Genomic DNA, 21307 nt, shown 5'->3' with positions numbered 1-21307 from the left:
CACACACAAACACACACTCAGAAAACACACAGCTAAGCTAACAATTAGCTTGTAGGTCAGGCATTACTAGCCCGATACCTAGCTAAGATCGTTAGCCTATTAACTTAACGAACAGTTAGTGCTAGCTAACTACTGCTGCTAGTAGTCTAGTCTAGTACAGTAGATTATCGGATCTTTCGAGCTTTCTAGCTGAAGTAAATAATAATGTATTATTACTTGATTAAAGGATTTTTAAAGAAACGTATTACATTATCTAGATTATGAATGACTTAATAGCACGTCTTTTTCTTGGATTTTAGTTGCATACACTGTCCGGATTCTTGATTTTCAATCCCATCAGTGCTTGCGATCATAAACAGATCATGAAGTAACGTTATGATTGGCTGCTCTCATACAAGTCACGTTGAGTTAACTTCTAAACTGTTTTATTTAGTTTTTCTTTATAAGTTATTAAAAGACAAATTATTCTTGGTGGCATTGGATCAAATGTTTTCTAAATACATGCACAAACACTGAGATAATAATGTGTTGACATTTTTTATTTTTAACAGTTAGGCTATCTAAATCAAGTTGAACACAGTTTAGTTATTTTATATTACCCCTCAGGTAATACCATTACATTGTACTCTTCGATATCTGCGAAGCAAGCTTCTCAGACCAGCTTTTTTTCAATGAAGAAGTCCTTCAGTCTTTTAATTTGCCAAATGCCAACTGACAGCAGAATGGAGGTCTGCACCACAGCCCACCAAAGAACCTTCCCATTTGTCTCCTCGCTGATCTGGCGGAAAGTCTCCTCCCGCTCCTTTGGATGGAAAAGACCAGAGGTGAGTCGTTCACTTTCGGAATCAATGTAGACACTCCCAAACACACTGGATGTGTTCGAGACCTTACCCTCTGGAAGTCCTGCTGCCTGCTTATGTACTGTATCTGGTCTATCAGGTGACTCAGACTGTTCTCCATGGTTTGGACTGTGTCTTTGGCCTTCTCAGCATTGGGGTCTATTGAATGCTCACCCATCTGAATGTCTAGATGGATTTTCTAACATAGGGAGTAAAGCATTAGAGAGTCTGTTTTTAGCATTTTGGTTTATTCAAAGTGTTAGGGTGGGGTGTTGCGGTACTTTAATTGTATTTAATTTTGTATTTAATTTAATAAAAATGTTGACTGGTGTAGACTTATGTCTTGTGTGTTCCCAAGTGTGTAAATAGAGGCATATCTCACCAATCTTTCAGCAGCAAAGACCGAAAACCTTGTTGAGTTGGTTTGCATGCACAGAAAATGTGACCCAGAGGCATGGGATGTGAAAGTGAACTTTCCATACCTGCCATATCTTTTAGACATTAACACCTGCAACGAGGAGAGAAGGTATTTCAATTCTCAGTGTATATAAGCCAATTGATGAGCCAGGATAAACAGTACAAAGCCTTCGTAATGTACATCCAAAATACACAGGTGAAGCTAAATGCACCTCGTGGTTTGGATCGCTCACAGAAACAGTGAGGCCTAGGTGTGGGGAGTTTGTTCCCCTTTTGTGGTCCCAAGGCTCCAATAGAAAATAGCCTGAGTAGAAAACACATAAAGGCTACATGAGGCCACAAACCACAAATCAAGTAGAGATTCGATTTAAATATAAAACATTCGCGATGTTAACATGTTAATTGGGTTAGCGTTCGGGTGAAATGGGAATGACAGGGAATTTAAATACCTCAGAATCAGACTACATAGTATTCATGGTGTCACGAATCTCACCAGTGACGAGGGTATCCTCAGGGATCTCTTCAATTATGCATTTTTTCTCCTGCTCTCCCAAGTCAAAGTACATAGCAGCCGTGAGCACCAGGCAACACTGTGCCACGATACCAACCCACCTGATATCCATCCTGAATTGATCAACTGTATATTGTTATGGCCCACCTCGTGTACATACCCTGTCTTACAGCCAGCCTTGGTGTAGCTGCAGGTTCAGGTAGAGTGAGAGGTCGTGTGAGAATCTCACAGCTGCATGTGTTGAAATGCTGTGATTGGTCAGCCAATGATAACACTGGACCTGGCCTCAGTAAAAATATGGGCAAACTGGACTAATAGTTGACTTATTTCTTAAAGTCACGCTTAGTGTGTCAAGTATTTTCAAATAGCATCATCATAGTCATCCCCAAAACTCTTTCTCCATGTCTTGTTTCTTAATAAATGTCATTTTCTTATTTAAAATAAGACAAAGCAACCAGAAAAAAATACAAATTATTATGCTCAGATTTGTGGTTGCTATTATTATTGGAGTATTTGGCTACTCTGTCAACATTGAAGTTACCAGTCTTCACCAGGTGTGCATCAGGGCATGTCAGGTAAGATACAGTATGAAAGCTTAAGAGGTGGAAGTCAGAAAAACAAACTTCTGTTCAACAATTGTGGTGCAGTTCCTTCAATATACACTGTTAATGACATAACAATAAAATAAAAACATCTCATACAACAATAGATCAGTTTAATGTGAAAGCAATTGCTGGAATTGGTCGTTTATTCAACAAGGAAAGGACATTCATACAAAACCCAATAAAATTGGCAACAATTTTGTGGGAGACATTTTGTTCAGCTTTACTGTTTCCCTCAGGTTTGGCAAATATCTCAAAAGCGTAAAATAAAAATTTCTGTTTAGCCCAGTTTACTGTACATTACAGGTCCAAAACCTGTGAATAAATATATTCTTTTTATTAAGAGATGATCAAGGACAACAATGCACACTTTACATTTAGAGCACTTCCTAGGTTTGACAGTACTTAAAGGAAACTGAATTTAAGTGTAACTCTAGTCTCCACTCTATTTAAAGAAGGTAATCCACTAAAGGACCTAGAATTTACTGCCCAGTTCAATATTTGTTTGACCTCAATGTTCACAAGGTTTTACGACTTACTGGCTTTTACGTCCGAAGAAATCGGCCATTCTGTTCATTGAACAACAATTGAACAATTTATGTGACTGAGTTTTTTAGTTTTCTGTGTAGTGGTAAACTCATGTAACCTGGTGTGAAGAGATCATTTCAGTTGAAAGGCTCTGCCTCCCTAACTAACACTTTTGGGAATTAAAATAATTTAATTGGCCTTTAAGTTCATCGATTAAAGAAAAAAGTAGAACCACTACTACATACCATGACCATTATCAATCCTTTCAGATGTTCAGGAGTACATACAACATGAGGCAGAGCAAAGGGCTGATTTGGGACTTGAGTCTTCTCTGACATCACACTGCAGATGACCTGTCTACTGTATCGAGTTGGCTCAGAGTTTATGAGGCCCAGCAGAACCTGGTCCAGCGGTTGTTCTCTACACTTTGGACTTCTTAGGAGGGCGTCTTTTGGAGTGTTTCGGTCTGCGTCTCCGCTGACCCCTGCCCAGTCATAAGCAGTTGTCAGGGGTGCACTTCCTCTCCTCCTCCAGAGGGGGGCAGACTGCTCCACTGTTGGCCGGGTGCATGTGAATGTAACGTGTCCTGTGCCTTGTGCCTGATTCTCCACACTCCCCCTTACACAGGCCCCAGAGAGACCACACCGACACCTCGCAGTCTAAAGGGGTATCTGAAGAAAGGACGCACACTTGTTAGCAATTACACTTGTAACATCTAAAATACCAAACAAAATATACAGATATTCTATCTTACAGTCTGAATTCAAAATAGTTCATTTAGATTTCTTTCTTGTCCATCTACACACAAAACCACATAATAATTGAATAGCATGTATTAAGTATTACTATTATATATCATGTGTATATGTGCACGTGCAATTAAATAATTCATTTGTGGATCAGGTAGTTTAACAACCCTCCACATTCCCAACACAAAAAAATAATGCTAATGTATGGACTGGAATCAAATCTTCCTTTTCAAGACTGTCTTGCATGTACAGCAGATTTCCATGAGCCTTCTTTCAAAGATTAAAGTTTTTTTGTACTGTAAAATAGCTATGCACAAATTTATTGTGTATTTTTTATGAAGCCAAAAAGCTTGGCCAGACATTTCTGTCTCAAGTTGTCTTTTTTATTTTTTTATTTTGACTTAATTGAATAATAGAATTATTGCAATGCAGCATTCATGTTCTCATTTAGCGTTCCAAGTCATTGCCTCCCCAAGACATGAGTCAAAAGCTGATTTCTACCACAGACATTGAGAAGAGAATATTAGGAGAAGAAAAGCACAAGGAGGTAACATGGAAATAACAGCAAAGCAGGACAACTATCACTTCTATAACAAGCATTCCCTGAGCTGAGGAGGAAACCTTGTGCTTTCTCAAGCCAACTTTCTTTTGTTTGTTGTCTGGTTACCATGGTCACAGAAGTCAAACTCAGACCAACCTTCAGATTATTGCAAGGTTTTCCTGACCCATTTCTGGTTTTGTTCCAGCTTTTTCATCAGTTCAAATGCCAAAATTATTGCAGAAGTTTTCTAACTGATCACAAAGTTATATAAATGTTCATGTCTAGATGAACATAATGACAGGATTTATTTTTTGGTTTAGATGTCTCTTAACGACAATAAATTTAAAAATTTTGCAGTAAGTTTATGGTGTTGTATGGACAAGGACGTTCTTCTATTCATGTCAAAGGTTTAGCCTCCCTAACGTATCTCACTTCCTCCCTACCTACCCTCTCTAGCATTAGATCCCTCGCCATCCAAGTCGCACCGCCTCTCATGAACACTGCTTTAGCCATCAACGTCTCCGAAAACCAAACCTTTTTGGTAGTCGGTATGTACAGTGAGGAGTGAGCTCAACCAATTCAACTCAGATACACTTACTTATGAGGACATCTTCTATCTCGTTTCCAGTTGGTATCTGGTTTGATTGGGTTGGTTCCAGGGGAAGGGTAAATATCTGGTTTGTGTTGATCTTGGTGAGGGTAACCTTGCCAATGGGGGGTAGATGCTTTAAACGGGGGTAATAAAAGGAACTGGCTGGGTGACTCGGAAAAGATGATGTGATCTGAGTAAAGAGAAACCAAATGTCAGTGTATAGGCAGTTCAGAGACAACATTAACCATGTGCACAGTAATCCTAAAGAAACGTGTAATCTCTAATCCTTACACTTCTAAACCTTATCTAGACAGGCTAGCACATTCATGTTGTGTGCAGGAGGATATAGGTCATCTTTTTCAAAACTGGAAACAAGATTGGGAGATGTAGTCGGTGGCCACGGCTGAACAGCAAGTAGGATTTTTAAGGAGAAATTCAATCTTCCATGGGGAGGAAGAATTTGGCAGCCAGGTCAGTCTGTAGAACCAATGCATGATACTTCTGCATCTATGTACCTGTGTGACTTTGTCCTGAGGGATGGTCTCAAAGTTGGGTGAGGAGAAGGTGAAGCCACTATCTGTTCCTGCATCGTAGGGATACAGGTCTGTCGTGATGTTGTTTTTCCATTGTGTGCCTTCACAGAGATTTAAACTGTCCACTCCCACAAACCAATCTGGACTGGGAACAATCCGCACGATGAAGGACAGCTGGGGAGAGATGAAGATTGGAGCAAAAAGGGAAAGGATTTTTGTGTTACTGCCAATACCCATATCAATACACTATCAATAAACCACTGGGGTACGTTAATTAAAAAAATTGGCTCAGGATACAATAATGAAACATCCACCTGTGAGACCCTGGAAAATACTTTTACTTCTAAGATGGGTACACTGAAGATAAATTCATTCATTCTCTAGTGGGATGCGTCCCCAAATATTCCTTTGATGTGTTTCTTGTTTCTATTAAAGAATTGAAAAAATGTCAAGCGCTTAGACTTACAAAAGAGTGGCGAGCGAAGACCTCGAATTCGGAGGTCATCTGTCCGGTTCCTTCATCCATGGCGGGAGCCGAGAACACCCCGTAGACACTCTGGATGCGTTCCCCGGCTGCCTCCACCTCCTTCATCAGGGTCCAGGCCTCGCCCTTCTCTGTGAACTCCCTCACCCCGTTGCTGGCAAACTCGTTCCTCTGCCAGATATGATAGTCAGAGCTGTGGGTCACCCCTGGCAGAAGACATGATTCAAAATATGTCATATATGAATGCTTGAAAATCAAGTTCATCAGGTTTTTTTTTGTACGACTGGGAGAGTCTTTTTATTTTACCCCAGAGAAAGAGCTTGGCTCATTTTTACAGACTCCTTAGTTTCTAAGAGTCGTGCATCTGCATACAATTTACGTCTGTAGATGTATTTTAGCCTGTTAGAGAAGCAATTCTACCACCAATTACTGTCAGTTCTACACTTGTACACCCACCAATGAGAGGGGACCACTGGGCTGGGGGGCGGTAGAGGGGGTATTGCTTGGGGAAAGCCATTTGGCTCCACTTCCCAGTGAATGTTAGGCTGTACTTGGCAGTTTCAGAGGCCGTGCATCCAGACTCATCAGGGTTGGGCATGGGCATGGGCAGGGCAAGTCCCAGTAGAGTCAGGGTCAAGGTGGTGAGCTGGTGGGGCAGGCTGTTGGGGCAGAAGATGTTCTTCACTTTCTCCATGCTTTTTAGAGAAAGAGAGAGAATGAGAAAGAAAGAGAAAGAGGGATAAATGAGGAGGGAGGAATGAAATGACACAATATGCATGTCTGTGCAAGCAGCCACGCTTTTCTGTCTGAAGCTGCAGTTCAATATTTTTGAACTGGTCCCTTCACTCAGTCATTCCCTAACATGCATATCCATGTGTTGTGTCCTTGTTTCTACTCTTTGAAATAAATGGGGGTTAGTATGTGAGTGGAGGGAGAAGTTGGACGTGTTAGTTCAACACTCAGTGGGTTGTATGACTCACAGGGAAAGAATTCCCCCCTAAAACATTTTCCACAATATGAAGGAGTCCTTCTGTGCTTCAGTAAGAAAAAGAGAGACTGACATGAAAATGCTAAATACAATGTAGTGTCTCAGTTTCTCCAGATCAAGTTTTCATGGTTTTTCAGCCAAAATAACTACTCCTACTCAAAATGTGCCTTTCTCAAAAGAAGTTTGCAAAGGAAAAATGTCAAAACTGGCTGTTGATTACGTAGAAGTTTTTTTAAATTGTTGGAAGAGATACAAATGACAGTTACATGGTAAACTGTGTGAAGGTTAATCTGATCTCATGCACTTTGCATGCATGCCTTTCAGAACACCACTGTACAAATGTGAATGAGGATTAAGAATGAAAGCTACTTACTTTTTGCAGTTGGGAGATGAGAGTTGGCTGGAAGGATGGGGAGAAACAGAGGAGTGGTGTTGGAGAGGAGAAGATGAGTGCAGGAGACACCACCTGTGTCCGGGGCCGTTTGGAGAAGTGACTGCGAGACCTGAGCCGGCTTCTCTGCTATTTATGCCTTCTAGAGGATCCCTCTCCTCTCACCCCCCTCACATCTCTCACCCCCAGGGACCCCCCCCCTCCTCAGACATGCTCCACATTAGCACTTCAGCCTCCAGTCTCCTTCTGTTCTCAACCATCTTTCCCCCGCCCTCCAGAAACACAATTTCACCTTACCTTGCAAGTTCACTTAGCTCATGGTTTAGAAACAGTGTGTGGTTTCTCTAAATGTCTATTCTGCAGTCTCTTTCCTTTCTTACTTTCGTAAAGAGGGGTTGGGGGGGGGTTGGTGGCTTGGCCATGGGTAAGGTGGGGTAATCCACTTCGTACTTCTGCATCTTTCAGTTCTGCCACTGAATACAACAACTCATAAACACACACTCACAAATACATACCCAATTAACCCACACAATCAACAAACACGCAAACGTTGGCTTTCCAGCCCACAAGCACAGCTTTTCCACTGCTGAGGGTTAATATAATGACTTCCACATGCTCACGTTTTCGGTTGCCCCATCGCTCAGCCCACACCCTGGCGCCTTTCCTCACATCTTGCTCTGTGCATTTTCTGTTGAGATTTTATTATTTATGTTCTAGTATTTTTATCGTGGCATGGGCATGCATACAATATACTGAATCTCAAGATGACTATTTCTGAAAGGAATAAAATTCAACTGAAAGGGTGTTTTGTGAGAGTTGTTTACAGAAATGTTCACCTAATTATGAGCATCAAGTACAGTACTGAACAGGAAGTAGTATTTACCTAAAGGGACTTGATGTGTCTGAATGTAGGTGAGGAGAAAACAGGGCAGGACTACCAACATTAACTAGGCCTACTAACACTAGAGGTAACCTACAAATGGCATGTAAACATCCATGATCTGTTACGTTTCCATGTGTGCAACAAATTAGATAATTTCTGCAGTGCCTTAAGGTCTCCCAACACCTGGTTTAAACATTCAACGCTTGCTTTTGTGCTACATTTTCTCCCAAAAACTACCCCCAGGTAGAAAGCAATAATCACATTTAATTTCCTTGCCATGTCTTGTTCATCCAGACTGCAGCCTGCTAGACAGACAGACAGTGTGTCAGCAATACCTGAGGAGAGGTGCAAGTGTTGCCAGTATAGTGATGTCCTATTCATGGTAGCCTCATGTGGAAGCTGTCTGCCAAAGTTGTAAAATCCTACACTGGTTCCGATTCAGTATTGTCAGCTGTGTAATCATTTTTTTCCCCTCAATAATCTTATTATTGTCAGTCAGTGTAAAGATGTTTAGAGATCTTCAGTTTTAGCTTTTTGCATGCTGAAAGCATCTTTCTTTGAATGCTGTGTATCGGTCCGTTTTGTTTCATTGTCTCCCCCTGTGCACGCTTTCTATGTCACTCTCTCTTTCTCTCTCTTGTCTGAATTCTGGAGGTTCCTCACTGACCCGCGAAGGGAGAGCCCTCTGTTTTTCCCATCATCCACTTCTCCGCCACGGGAGACGTCTGACCTCGGCCGGAGGTATAAAACAAGTGATTTAAGGGCCTCAACCAAAAAAAGATAAAAGAAAGAGTTTTCCAGCATGGTAGCCTGTTTTATAAGGAGCTTTACCCTAAAACCTAATTTTGATATAGTGCCTTGGCAATAGCACAGTGTGGTCCAATTTCATTTAAAGCGCAAAACCCATTTCTCCGGTAGTTCACATATCTTTCAATGACAGGTCCTGTCCACGTAGACGCGAGCGCTGTTTGAATCAACCATCAAAAGGTCTGATTTGATTTGTGAGTGTGTATGTAAGAGGGAAGTAGAGGGAAGTAGGGTTTCTGCTGTCACGTGGATGGCAGATGGTAGGAGACACGATGTAAAGGTGGAATGACAGATGAAATGAAGCCTACAAACCTTTGGAAGCATGCAGTCCTGTGGCTTCTGCTTTCTAGAACCACAGTCTACTGCCTTTGATTGCAAAGTTCAGTCCTGGGAAACGAAATGCTTCAGGACAATCCAGGAAACTCTTCCGTTAGCTGGCACATTAACTAGTCTTACGGTTGTTTTGTTCAATCCCCTTTGATATTCTTTTAACTCTTTGTGTTCTGCACTCGTGAGCGAATCCACCACAGTATAAAGATTGGGTTTTGGCTGCTTGGCTGGGATGAATAGCTTCCACACACAACCTACACGGTAGGCCTCTCCACCTGTCGAGTGCTTCATTTCTTCACACGGTTTTGCCTTCATGAAATGCTTCACTTAGGTAGGTAATGGAGTCCTTGTTCAAAAGCCTTTTTGTACCCATGGGTCTTTACTCTCCGAATTACAGAAAGACATTTGCTCCATCTTGATAGTGTACAAATAATCCAGCTGTTGCTAAATGTTAAGGCACCAGGTTATCAGGTTCCATGTCACAGCATTGTGTTAACCGTCTGCTAAGGGAATAAAATGCAATAAGGGTCAATGCAAAGACTTGGTGGCCCTCTAACACTCTGCCCCTCTCTTTGGACATTCATGTTCATTTATGAGTAAGAAGACAGTAGCAGACAGGATGCCAGTAGTCAGGTTGTGTCGAAAGAAAGAGAGGATGTTGAGGCTGAAGCCAGACAAACTCATAAAACCAGAGTGAACCGGACGCTAAATAATTTAGCTGTCAGATAAAATCAATACCTCAATCTGTTTGACATTCTGCAGAACCATTTGGTGGGACAGGCAAACTTGTCTTATATCAGAAAATGCAGTTAATGGCTCTGACATATGGTTTGGCAGGCCTGAAAAGCTGTTATTAAAGGTGACTTCCTATTGGGAAAGAAGGGATCTCAGCTTGACCAGGTTGTTTTCTGAGTAGGGCATTGGTTCTACACTAAGACTAATCGGTTTTTAATTCAGGTTTCCTTCAAAATAGCCTTTGCCAACTGAGTTAAGTCCTTTGTTGGATATTACTCAACCAGTTCCATTACATAACGACAGCAATGGAGAATTGATTCACAAGGAAAGTCTGTATGGGATGAACAAGTCAGTCCCTACAAAAGTCCGTACTGCCGTGTTTATAAAATGAACCAGATATTTCCAACTATTTCCAAGAGTTACTTGAGGCTATTCATAAATTCAAGATCAAAGACATGATATTTTCAATATCTCTGACTTGGCCCTTGAATGTCGTCAAAGAATGAAGTGAGCATGTTTCATAGTTTCAAAATGTTTTTACGTGTTCTATATTTTATAACACCAAAATGACCCCTTACAGCCTGAATGGTGAAGTAATTTGCTCGTATAATTTTGATGAATGGGGTTTTAATAAAAGTTGGAGCTTATTCAAATGTTCAGAACTCTTGGTGCTTCAGGCTAGCTTTTCTCTTCCCATCCAGTGTTTTATCGACCGAGAGATTGTAAATTCACTCAAAAATCTACACTTCATCAGCTTGCTTACTGAGCTATACAGATTGCCCACCAGGGGGTTATTAACATTTTTCTGTCAGAACAAAAAACAAAAACAATCCATTATAATTTTTACCTTGGTAAGAACCAGATACAGTATTCTTAATCATTCCATGTCTTTCCTAAAGAGACTGTCCGGAGTTTAAAAAGCGGTTGGAAGGCTGATCCATTTGGTTTTCAGATGTTCACATGCTTAAAGAAGCTATGGAATACATGATAGTATTTGTTCCAATTCTGAATTGAGACGAGTTTGTTTAGGGTTTTGTTCAAATATGTAGTGATGTTTGGTACCAATATGCAAGCTTTTAGATGATGTAGCATCTTAAACTCTTGTGGCTCCCAACACTCATGTGCAGCAGGCTTTGTCCAAAATATTTGTCCAACTGTTTGGACAGAAAGCTCCCAGAAAATATGACTATGATGTTCATAAGACAGTTCCACGAGAGTTTACTCACAGTTGTTCCTTGAACTTTGCCTTTTTTATGCTTTAGCTTTCCAGATTTTGTAATGTTTCATGGAATCCCCCTGGTCAAGTTCTGAGGATGGAACTGGTGTGATTTGGCTTTTGGAAATGTTCCATTGGGCTGCTCAGATGAAAGCATTTTTTTTTCAAAACATTTCTCACATGTAAGCTACAAGCCTAACAGTTGCTGGCCAAACAAAATGTAATTATGAATTGGAATCCAGACAGAGTATTATTATGTTGGCCAACCATACACACGTGAAGTGATAGAAACAGGGGTCTGAGGCTGTTAAGCAAGTACAACGGTGTTGTTAGCTGAGATTTTGATGTGAACCACATGGCTCTTCACGGCTGCTGTCTGATTTGCCAGTGGGAAATAAGAGCCAGGCAGTAAGTGGGTCACCCCTCCTTGGACTAGTTTAGGAAAAACGTGACCGATAACTGCAAAATACAAAAACAAGAATATAAACCCATTCCAATGCTTAAAACTGTAATGTGTCTTCTTCCCAACATAAAACATTCTTCCTTTATTTTAGTACAGGTCTTTTCAGGCCTACTTTCCCATCGTTTAAAGTCGCTGAAGACTTTGCCAAACAGTCTGTTTACATTGAAAGGGATTGTGAAAGAAAGTCTTATTGTGGTTGAGATTATATTGTTCTACAAAACACAAGGAGATCTGAAATAATGATTTACACGAGTTTTATAGAGTAAATAATACAATTACTGCCTTGACTAATAGATGCTTTTTTTAAAGCTGTTAAGGGTTATATTGTAATAAAATGCAGAGAAAAGCCCAATCAAATAAAGTGCAGGTCACAGTGTTTGGGTGGGAAGAGAACTGAAAAACTGAAACAGTATAATATACAGTACAATATAGACACAAAAAAGAAAATGTTCAAAGTAAAATAATGTGGTGACATTTTATTTGATCATTGTCTTACTATTTACCACAATGGTGAGATATAGTGGGGAATCTTAAAACCGACATCATTCAGGCTTTGCTCAAGAATTATTGGTTTAGTAAGGTTGGTAATGGAGATTAAATTACTTGTTGGGACCAGATAAAATTTCCTGTCCAAGACAGCTTGCTGTTGAAATATTGGTGTTTTGCACGTAAATGCACATAAGTTTGGATTGGAGCTGGAATGTACTTCACTAGCACCTATCTTATACAGGTGAGCATTCCCTCTTCCTCAGGCTACATCGGAAACACATCAACCATTGCGTTGTGCTTTTGACACAGAACGGACAAAAAATTGAGTAAAATATGTACTCCATTTCTATGACTTGCTCTTAAAGTCGTCCACAGCTCCACTCAGATGAGAGGGATCTACATTGAATACAAAACTTTGCTCCTAGGTTCCCATCTGCTTTTTGATATTCTCTGTTCCACAGTTTCCACATGCTCACAAAGCTGTTCCAGTTGTTGTAATTTAGAATGAAAAAAGCAGAGATCTCTTTCCATTGTCTGTTCCAGAGTGCAGTGTTTGAAGTGAAAAGAGTGGGCGGTGCACTAAACAATATCTATCACAATCTTTTGTGGTTACACACTCTCGTTTTGTTGTAGATTTGTTTACTGTGGTTGTACATACGCTGCTTCAACAATCCCTGTGAAATTTTATTCATTTTATCTCTTTGTCCATCTATCTACAGAAAACCTTATTTTAAATGTTATTTTAATATCTATATAGCTATTCTGTCTTTCTATCTATTGTTTCATCCGTCTGTCTGTCCGTCCTTCTATCGTTGATACAACTGGCAAATGTTACCATGCCTTGTATGGTTATCAAATGGGTTTCATTTAATTTTCAATTTATACTTGAAATTATTTAATGTAGTGATACCCTTGTGCAGGTGTCTTATCATGCAGAAAACTGCGTATGTTTTCATTCAAACATAAAAAGTAAAGATCCAATGACAGAATATTAAGGGGAAAAAAAACACAAAAGGATGGCGTGGATATAGCACTAAAAGCATTTGTTCTTTGTGCGAGTTCTTGCAGCTGTTTTGCCATCTAGTGGCAGATGTAGGTAATGCCACCATTTTATCTAAAATAATTCACAGATAATCCAATCCTAAACTTTCTAAAGCGACTTTAATTTCTTTCCAAAATAATTCATACAAATGCATACAGTCAGTCACAAACATTTCTTTCTGGATTTTGGTTGACCAAAAATAATGATATTTTACTGTATAATATAATACATATATTGCTAAGCCTACTACTTTACCATAGGGGGAACCAAAGGTAGGCAGAAGGTCTGCTACTAATTCTGCAGCTAACAGCCACTTCTCAGACAACACTTACAATCAAGTCACACTGACACGGGCAAGCAGGACACCAGGTATGTATGCACGAGACACAAGGGCCGCCTCTCCCAATGCAGTTTCAACATTTACACAGAGCCCAGGGAAAAAAACATGCCCCTTAACTGACAGAATGAATGAGTCTCATAGCAGTCTTAAAACAAAAGTGGCTTTTCCTGAGAAGGAGTGCAAAACCTTTTGTGGCAATCAGGGGGACAAATTTGTTGCTTTGATATATTTTTTTGTTCTTGTATCCTACAAACATATTTTTCTCATAACCCTAAAAACTGTACACAAACATTAATCTTTTACCGACTACTTCAGATGAACAATGAATCCGTATAGGACACACAAACAGATATTCGTCCACGTATTTGGAACAAAATACAGTCTAAAAACAGCAGAATTTCATTTTTTCTTTCCAAATTGATATAATCTTTTTGAGAAACGTTTTTTTTTTTTTTTTAAGGGCAACAAAAATAGGGTTAGGCCAGGAAGGCCGTCAGCCAGTAAGTCTGCTAATGGAACAGGTGAGAACCACTGGCACCTCCTTTCCCTTCTCTTTGGGGTGAAAAGCAGTTGGTGTGTCCAGGATGGTGCAACATTAAACAATGTTCAGGTAGAAATGTACACTTAGAACAGGTACGAATCTGTAATATGTACCTCACATTTCTGTTTGCAACATTGTGCAGTGCTTCAGCTCACTGAATGCTCCCCAAAATAGATCGACAATGTACCACAGCACTCTCTGGAAAGGATGTTTGGCTACGACCAGAGAGCCCTGTGTGGGTGCAGCTTGGACTGGTATCTACTGAAGGTAAAGTTACAACTGGTCATTAGGGTGCTGCTCTCTGTCTCCATCTGGCTTGCCTGGCTGACTAGGTGAAGGGTTGTGGGGCGGGTGTGTGGCTGAGGGCATGGCGCTGGGCACAATCCCCTCCCCGGCAAGAGGGAGGCCCCCAGAGGCCAAACTCACAACCCCTGGGGGGTATCTAGAACCAGGAGACACAGAAAAGGACAGCGATGGTTACAAAGAAATAAGTGTCTATTTTACCACAAGTTCACCGAAAAATCAGGCGACTGAAGTGATTATTAACCAAATACGTACACACATTTTCAACCTCGAAGATATTCGATTCTTTAATATAAGGGGCAAGGCTACCTGTTTAAAACTTCTCTAGCCGTGGTAACCTATCTGTCTCATTTAAATACATGCAATGTCATGTAAAACAGGAAAGCGTTGTTCATATGCCATGTTACCTGTAAGCACCATTGAGCTCAGAGTGGATCGCTGCGGGGTCCATACCCGCCCAGTGGTTAGTCTGGGTGAGGAACTCTTTATTCACACAGTTCTTCAGACTGTCTGGGATACGACCTGAAGATGGGAACAGTGCTGGATCATTAGTGAATCTGTGGTTCCTGCGGCGTTCAGTCTGTTACACCATATGAGAACCATATGAGTACCAAAAAAACATATTGTACGAGTTGTCACATGTATACTGTAGTCTGTTAGTCTGATTTGTTTATGCTTTAGACTCATTATTGCACATCGGGATAAACAACTTGCAAGCTCATTGTTTAATTTTGAAAGTGCCGTGAGAAAAGTATGGTTCTAATCCAGTGTCCATGAAGTGTGAACTACCGGTGATGGCTCGTCGTATCTCTCGGGCCGCCTCTTCCCTCATCTCGATGGAGGCCTGCTCACTGTACCACGCGGCGTGAGGGGTGCAGATCAGGTTGGGGGCATCTTTCAGCGGGCCCTGGCTGAAGCTGACACACAGTTAGATATAGTTACCCCGGCCGCGAGCAATACACGTTCACAACCACTTTTCCAGTGTATGTGTGTTTATGTGTGTGTTTTTCCGAGAGAGAGAGAGGGCAGGAAAGAGAGAGGGCAGGGAGAGCAGAAGGGCTATCTTGTGTGAGTCTGTGTGTGCGCTCACCTGAAAGGCTCTGTCTCGTGAACATCCAGCGCCGCTCCTCTTATCCGCCCATCCTTGAGGGCCTGGGCCAGGGCCTTCTCATCTACGAGGCCCCCTCGCGCCGTGTTCACCAGGAAGGCTCCCTGACGCATCTGCACAGAAACAAATGAACAAATCTTTGACGAAACATCTTTGCCCGCATGTGCCTTTATGAACATTGTGCACATGTTTTATGTTGTTGATCAGTGGTGAAAATCCATCTTATGTGTTAGTTCTGTGCATGTTATATGATTGTGAAGTGGTGTGTGTGTGTGTGTGTGTGTGTGTGTGTGTGTGTGTGTGTGTGTGTGTGTGTGTGCATGCACCTGTTTGATAGTGAAGTCATTGATGAGGTGGTGGTTGTGTTCGTTGAGGCTGCAGTGCAGGGACACACAGTCCGAGTGGAAGAGCAGGTCCTGCAGGGTATTGACCCGCTGCAGCCCCAGAGCTCGTTCAACACCGTCCAACAGGTAGGGGTCGTAGAAGATCACGTTAAAGCCAAAGGCTTTAGCTCTCAGAGCAACCGCCTGGCCTACACGGCCTGAACAAACACCGCAACACATGGTGTTTTAGTCACAACCCCAAGCCTCCATCCCTCAATTCTGGACGCCACGTCCAAACTTCCTCCTTTCATCTCATGAGACTCAACCAGTCTCAAACCATGTTTTACCCCATGCTATGCCAAATCTGAGCAAATCTTCAAAGCCTCAAAGCCATCTCCAACCCTCCCAACTCCTCCTCCGCCTCCACACCCTGTCCTTACCCAGTCCGATGATGCCCAGAGTCTCCCCTCTGATCCTGGCCGCCCCAGACGCCACCTCCCGTATTTGTTCCACGCTCTGGACCCGGGTTCCTTCACGGAGGGACTGGTGCAGCCAGGTGGTTCGTCTGTACAGGTTCAGGATGTGGCACAGCGTCGAGTCAGCCGTCTCTTCCACGGACGCTGCCGGCATGTTGCACACTGCGATGCCTGAGAGGTGAGGAGGAGGAGAGGGTCACACACTGACAAAATGGACGAAAGGTGTTAAGTACAAGTTTGACAACGGAATGAGCGACCAGTCTGCAAAAGACACAAAATCGTTGTAGGTAATCATAACTGATATTTATGTAAGATCTGCTTTTGAGTGACTTTTCTCGTTTTTTTTTGTTTTTTTTGTTACATTTACATTTAGTCATTTAGCAGACGCTCTTATCTAGAGCGACTTACACTAAGTACAGGGACATTCTCCCCTAGGCAAGTAGGGTGAAGTGCCTTGCCCAAGGATACAATGTCATTTGGCACGGCCGGTAATCGAACCAACAACCTCCTGATGAATAGCCCGACTCCCTAACCGCTCAGCCATCTGATCCCTGTGTTACTTGATGCCAGTGCAGCTCACCTAGATCTCCGGCAGATTTGAGATCAATGTTGTCGAAGCCGCTGCCTATGCGGACGATGATCCTCAGGGCTTTGAACTTCTCCAGGTCCTCCCTCATCAGTGTGATGGTGTGGTACATCAGAGCTCCCACAGCCTCGTTCAGAACCTGGCAACAAAGACACAGGTAACAGAGCTGTCTCCAAAAACATGAAAGAGACAGAGGTACAGATGCCTTAAGCACATAGAGGGCTACAGAGACAGATAACAATGTTTTTTTAGCACATAGAGGGCAACAAGACTGGCAGCAGGGTTATCTTAGCACGTGATCAACTGTGTAACCAGATAGCAGGATTAACAAAGAGGATATACTTGTTCCAGAATGCAAAGGATAGATAGGTAGGGTTAGATTTGCGTATTGTTGAATAAAATGGTGTGTTGTGAGAAAGAAGGATTTCTTGAAGGTTTAGATTGACACAAATGCAGTCAGGTAGGTTTGGTTTTATGTCTCGTGTGAAGCTTCTGCGTCACTCAAATGAGTCATTACATGACAGTAAGACTTTGACGGGAACCTTGATGGATGTGGAAGAGGGAAGGAGAAGAGAGACCGAGAGAGAGACACTGAGAGACAGACTGACAATGTAATTTCTCTGGCAGGCATCCAGACTTGGACAATAGGCTAAACACAAACAAAATCTGGATATCAGCTTAATAAAGCTTAGTACACTTATGAGCCATGTTGCATAATAGTCATGATAGTGTGCGTGGGGGAAAATGATGTGTTCTTGTGTGTGTGTGTGTGTGCTCCGTCTACCTTCTCGTGGATCTCCTGGGTGGACTGGGCATCACAGAAGGCCACAGTGGCCACATCTTTCAGCACGGGCATCTCCACTGTGCAGTCACGCCCATCCAGAAGAGCCACCAGAGGTCGTGGATGCATTGGCCCATTCATTATGGGCGGCCGGATGCCTGGACAAACACAGCACAAACATAAACACAATGGAGATTGTTTAATCTTAGTACCTAAACTTAGTGGCGTAATATTAAACACGCTGATTTACTCTGTCAGCTTTCCTACATTGTATGTGACATACAACCTTTCCTTTACAAAAAAAATCAAAAAGCACATAAAGCAACGCTTTGTTCCTCCAAAATATTAGCTGGTTTTCCTGAAGAGAGCAGAGTACCTAAAGCCATGGCTTTAGAAAGCGAAATTCTAATTGACAATGCACCAGAAACACACTATGGCTATTGAGAAAGTGTAGTGTCATTAAGCAATAATTAAGTCCCCTCCCACTCTCCATAGTGCAATAATTATAATGGGCCACTTTCTGCCATTAGTCAGAAACTGGGACCAAACAGATAAAAGCAGTATTTGTATGTTGCTTTGGATAAAAGCATCTGCTAAATTAATTAAATGTACAGTAACTGTAAATTACTTAAACAAATGTACCTTTAATGAGTAACTGCCTTGTCAATCACACAAAAACACATACACACATACTGAAACAGTATACAAACAAAACCTATTTTGTTTACTAAATTGTCCTTGTTATTGCAAAGCAAAAGTGTAAGGTTTTAATTGTGCATTCACTCGCTCATTAATTTGCTCTGATGCTGTTCTGTTTGTTTTCCACTAAAACAGAAGCAACACATTTTTAAACACATACACTAACAGTATGCTTTTAGTAAGTTATCACAAAGTTGCTCTGAATCTATTCTCCAGCTCTTTATGATATTATTAGCCCCATGTCCTTTCAAGGAATTCACATTAATAATTCTAGGAAAATTACAGAATACAGGAGGACTCCTTTAATTTATTTTCTATTTTTAATGTCAAACCACGAGACATAGTGGAAAAAAAAATCTAGTTCCAGATCTTGACTCACCCTCCAAGGTCTAATGTGGTTTCTTAGTTTTACAGTCAGAACCTGAATTGTGTCCATATCCTTGGGGTATCTGTCTCCTAGTGGCTGTGACTGTACACACAAACAAGTCAACATACTCACACATGCAGGACATATGTGTCTGACGCGTCCCCTGTTTTGGATGTTCAAAACATGTGTCCTCTGTTCTGGACGTTTGTAACAGGGAAATTATCCTCAGTGGCACATAAAACACATGTAATTAAATCCTTGACATATCTGAATAAGAAAAACCGTAACAAGGGGCAGTCCTATCTTCATTTAGCATAACTTAGTTTATTGTGCCCACTAGGAATTGCATTTCTATAATTAAATGTTAATTAATACAAAGCATACAATCAAGGTTACAGATGGTCTGAAATAGGTATAGTAAGTAAAACTCAGTGTTGAGAAAGGGAGAGAATGTCTGCACCTGTCAAGCTCAGTAATTTATGTTCCTGGCCAATGTGGCGTGCTTCAACATGGCGGAGGCAGGCCTAGCCTATCTCTACCCACGGCTCAGTTCCCACCAGACCTGCCAGAAGACACACCCCTCTCCTTCCCTCCTTCTCCCTGCTTCTATAAATCGTCAGACCACACCACACGCACACATACACACACCTGACAAGGCACACACACACACAAGCACATACAAACACAGACAAACTGTGATTCTGACAGATCTCTTTAGGTCGAAGTCTATTTAGATCACAGCAAAACAGACCATCGGCCAGAAGCTATTTAGTATACAAAAATTATACAAACTATTTGTCTAGACCTGTGTAGCATGATAAGGATCATTTTTATCACCCGTGTTTAATGATTACCTCTAAACAAAAACTGGATAATACATAATAATGTAATAAACACCACAATAATATAACATAAAGCTATGGCATTTTTCTTTCATGTATTAATGTATAATTACAAGATGTTTTATTGCCAAATCTCTGATACCCCGTGACTTATTTTCTGACATGTGATCTTCATGGGTTGTAATCAGCCAATAAGGAGTCCCCACAGGGGATGAAAGACATCTGTGTTAATTTGCCTGGGCTTCATAACCCGATCAGAGGACCCCTGCGATACCGAACATGCTACACGAGACGTGAATAAACATGTACCGCATCCTCATTGGGATCAAACTGTACTGCGTGCAAATATTTTTATGGGACAATACTTAAAAGCAGTTCAGAAACAGTAGTCAAGAGGCTAAAGAGGGCATTTTTATATCTGTCCTTGTCTACCCTAGTTCCTCAGTGGACTGTTCTAGAATGAGCATTTTCTTCCTCCTAAAAAGTCAGAATTAGGAACATTTTCAAGGCCAGAGCCGGAGATGACATTCTCTCCGAATGGAGAATGCACAGGAAATCATTTGCCAGATCATTGGCAGCCCCAGTACCTCAAATCTCCAAAGAGAAAAAATCTGAGTATTTCTGTCTTTCATCACGGCTGTAAAGTGTCATCATTCAAGATAAACAATACAGACCCTGACCTTGCTGCCCACACATATCCTATGACCAGGACTACAGTGTAACACACACATGCAAATACAGACACACTAACACTCAGCAGAGAGCAAGCAGTGCTCTGTGAGCATGAACAAACAGTGCAGATTTAAGATAATGGGGGGGAGGGGGGGGGGGGAGAATACTGTATGAAAAACATAAAACAAATATCTATATGCACATACAAATACACCCATCCACACACAATCATACAATACCACATTTAATGTGTGATCCATGCACAAAAGAGGCAAACGTTTACCTAGAGGTAAGCCTTTGTTCAGCAAATGAGAGCTTCCCATCTTTTCCCCCAAAGAAGGATATTCACTTCAGCAAGACATTCACAAAATCCACAGCATATGGCGGCTACCTCAGCTTCCTTATTCCTTTTTTCCTGCCCCCTTAGTGACAAGTATACACATGTGCTCACCCTTTTTCCGTCCCTTCTTCTCCCTCCCTCACTCTAACTCCCTCCCTTTCTCACTATCTGTTTTGACTATTATTCTCTGTCAAAAACGCGTCCATACACAGAATGCAAGTGTCACTGCATTTTATAGGAGTGGGAAAGAGAGAAAACGAAAGGTTGGAGGAGGAGAGGGGGGTGCGCAAGTACGAGGTGGCGGCAAGAAAGAGATGGGGAATGGGGGAGGAGCTAAGGCCACTCAAATTGATCTTTTGTTTCCTGCAAGATAGAAAACATGACGTGTTATGCAATGGTAGGGTGTTGGACGGTTCTTTTTGATGGTTTGATTACAACTTAGTCACATTTATAAGTTAATATAGAAACCTAGTAGGATATGTCCTGTTAATAAAAATATTTTAATTACATTACAGTTACACTATGTATCTTGAGTATGTGTAATATAACAGACATCCCGTTCATCTATTTTGGAAGTAAAATCCCATGTAAATCTTTCTAGTAGCCTACTGTAAATGATCCAGACAGCTAAACCTATGCTATGATAGTAAGATTTAACTAGGTATCCTGCAATCATATATGAATTGAGAGTTATAATGAGTGTTTCTATTACTATGTTATGACTCTACAACAATAAATGATACATTTTTGGAAGCTAGTTTTTAAACAAACAGTAAGTTAGGATGGGAC

The 21307-nt window shown here is 41.4% G+C and overlaps 3 protein-coding genes across 6 annotated transcripts; all 3 read right to left on the bottom strand.

Moving 5' to 3' along the window:
- Nucleotides 1-579: 579 nt before the first annotated feature.
- si:ch211-255i20.3 (transmembrane emp24 domain-containing protein 11) lies at nt 580-1879 on the bottom strand. The gene is made up of 5 exons (XM_067248298.1): nt 1750-1879; nt 1469-1560; nt 1222-1347; nt 892-1038; nt 580-802 (listed from the first exon to the last, which is right to left on the bottom strand). Exons 1-5 carry the CDS (start codon nt 1877-1879, stop codon nt 653-655), a joined length of 645 nt encoding a protein of 214 aa, XP_067104399.1. The 3' UTR covers nt 580-652.
- A 602-nt stretch (nt 1880-2481) lies between these two features.
- spon2b (spondin 2b, extracellular matrix protein) lies at nt 2482-7254 on the bottom strand. Its single transcript, XM_067247625.1, has 6 exons — nt 7158-7254; nt 6253-6491; nt 5779-6002; nt 5295-5486; nt 4786-4969; nt 2482-3568 (listed from the first exon to the last, which is right to left on the bottom strand). Exons 2-6 carry the CDS (start codon nt 6488-6490, stop codon nt 3390-3392), a joined length of 1017 nt encoding a protein of 338 aa, XP_067103726.1. The 5' UTR covers nt 6491; nt 7158-7254; the 3' UTR covers nt 2482-3389.
- A 5986-nt stretch (nt 7255-13240) lies between these two features.
- Nucleotides 13241-20639, bottom strand: LOC136953860 (C-terminal-binding protein 1). 4 transcript variants are annotated; one of them, XM_067247307.1, is made up of 9 exons: nt 20630-20639; nt 17602-17756; nt 16812-16956; nt 16196-16402; nt 15759-15973; nt 15415-15545; nt 15114-15241; nt 14732-14846; nt 13241-14463 (listed from the first exon to the last, which is right to left on the bottom strand). In XM_067247307.1, exons 2-9 carry the CDS (start codon nt 17737-17739, stop codon nt 14295-14297), a joined length of 1248 nt encoding a protein of 415 aa, XP_067103408.1. In that variant the 5' UTR covers nt 17740-17756; nt 20630-20639; the 3' UTR covers nt 13241-14294. The 4 variants fall into 4 exon arrangements, with proteins under 4 accessions (XP_067103408.1, XP_067103406.1, XP_067103407.1 ...); XM_067247305.1 differs by having other exon boundaries at nt 20462-20634; XM_067247306.1 differs by having other exon boundaries at nt 15114-15235; nt 20462-20634.
- Between the last annotated feature and the right edge of the window lie 668 nt (nt 20640-21307).

This window comes from Osmerus mordax, chromosome 12 (assembly GCF_038355195.1).
Source record: "Osmerus mordax isolate fOsmMor3 chromosome 12, fOsmMor3.pri, whole genome shotgun sequence".
Taxonomy (NCBI): Eukaryota; Metazoa; Chordata; class Actinopteri; order Osmeriformes; family Osmeridae; genus Osmerus; species Osmerus mordax.
Note: the sequence above shows the minus strand (reverse complement) of the source record. Positions and strands in the feature narration are given on the sequence as shown.

Excerpts from the sequence above, each read along its gene's own strand:
- LOC136953860 (XM_067247305.1), bottom strand. The coding sequence starts at position 20,501 with ATGGGAAGCTCTCATTTGCTGAACAAAGGCTTACCTCTAG. Across the intron at positions 16,957-17,601 it reads CCCAGGAGATCCACGAGAAG|GTTCTGAACGAGGCTGTGGG; the intron begins GTAGACGGAGCA and ends CTTTGTTGCCAG. Across the intron at positions 14,847-15,113 it reads GATACGACGAGCCATCACCG|GTCGTATCCCAGACAGTCTG; the intron begins GTAGTTCACACT and ends TCCCATCTTCAG.
- si:ch211-255i20.3 (XM_067248298.1), bottom strand. The coding sequence starts at position 1,879 with ATGGATATCAGGTGGGTTGGTATCGTGGCACAGTGTTGCCTGGTGCTC. Across the intron at positions 1,561-1,749 it reads TGAGGATACCCTCGTCACTG|GCTATTTTCTATTGGAGCCT; the intron begins GTGAGATTCGTG and ends TTTTCTACTCAG. Across the intron at positions 1,348-1,468 it reads TGAGCGATCCAAACCACGAG|GTGTTAATGTCTAAAAGATA; the intron begins GTGCATTTAGCT and ends TCCTCGTTGCAG.
- spon2b (XM_067247625.1), bottom strand. The coding sequence starts at position 6,490 with ATGGAGAAAGTGAAGAACATCTTCTGCCCCAACAGCCTGCCCCACCAG. Across the intron at positions 4,970-5,294 it reads CTCAGGACAAAGTCACACAG|ATCACATCATCTTTTCCGAG; the intron begins GTACATAGATGC and ends CTCTTTACTCAG. Across the intron at positions 3,569-4,785 it reads GATAGAAGATGTCCTCATAA|ATACCCCTTTAGACTGCGAG; the intron begins GTAAGTGTATCT and ends TCCTTTCTTCAG.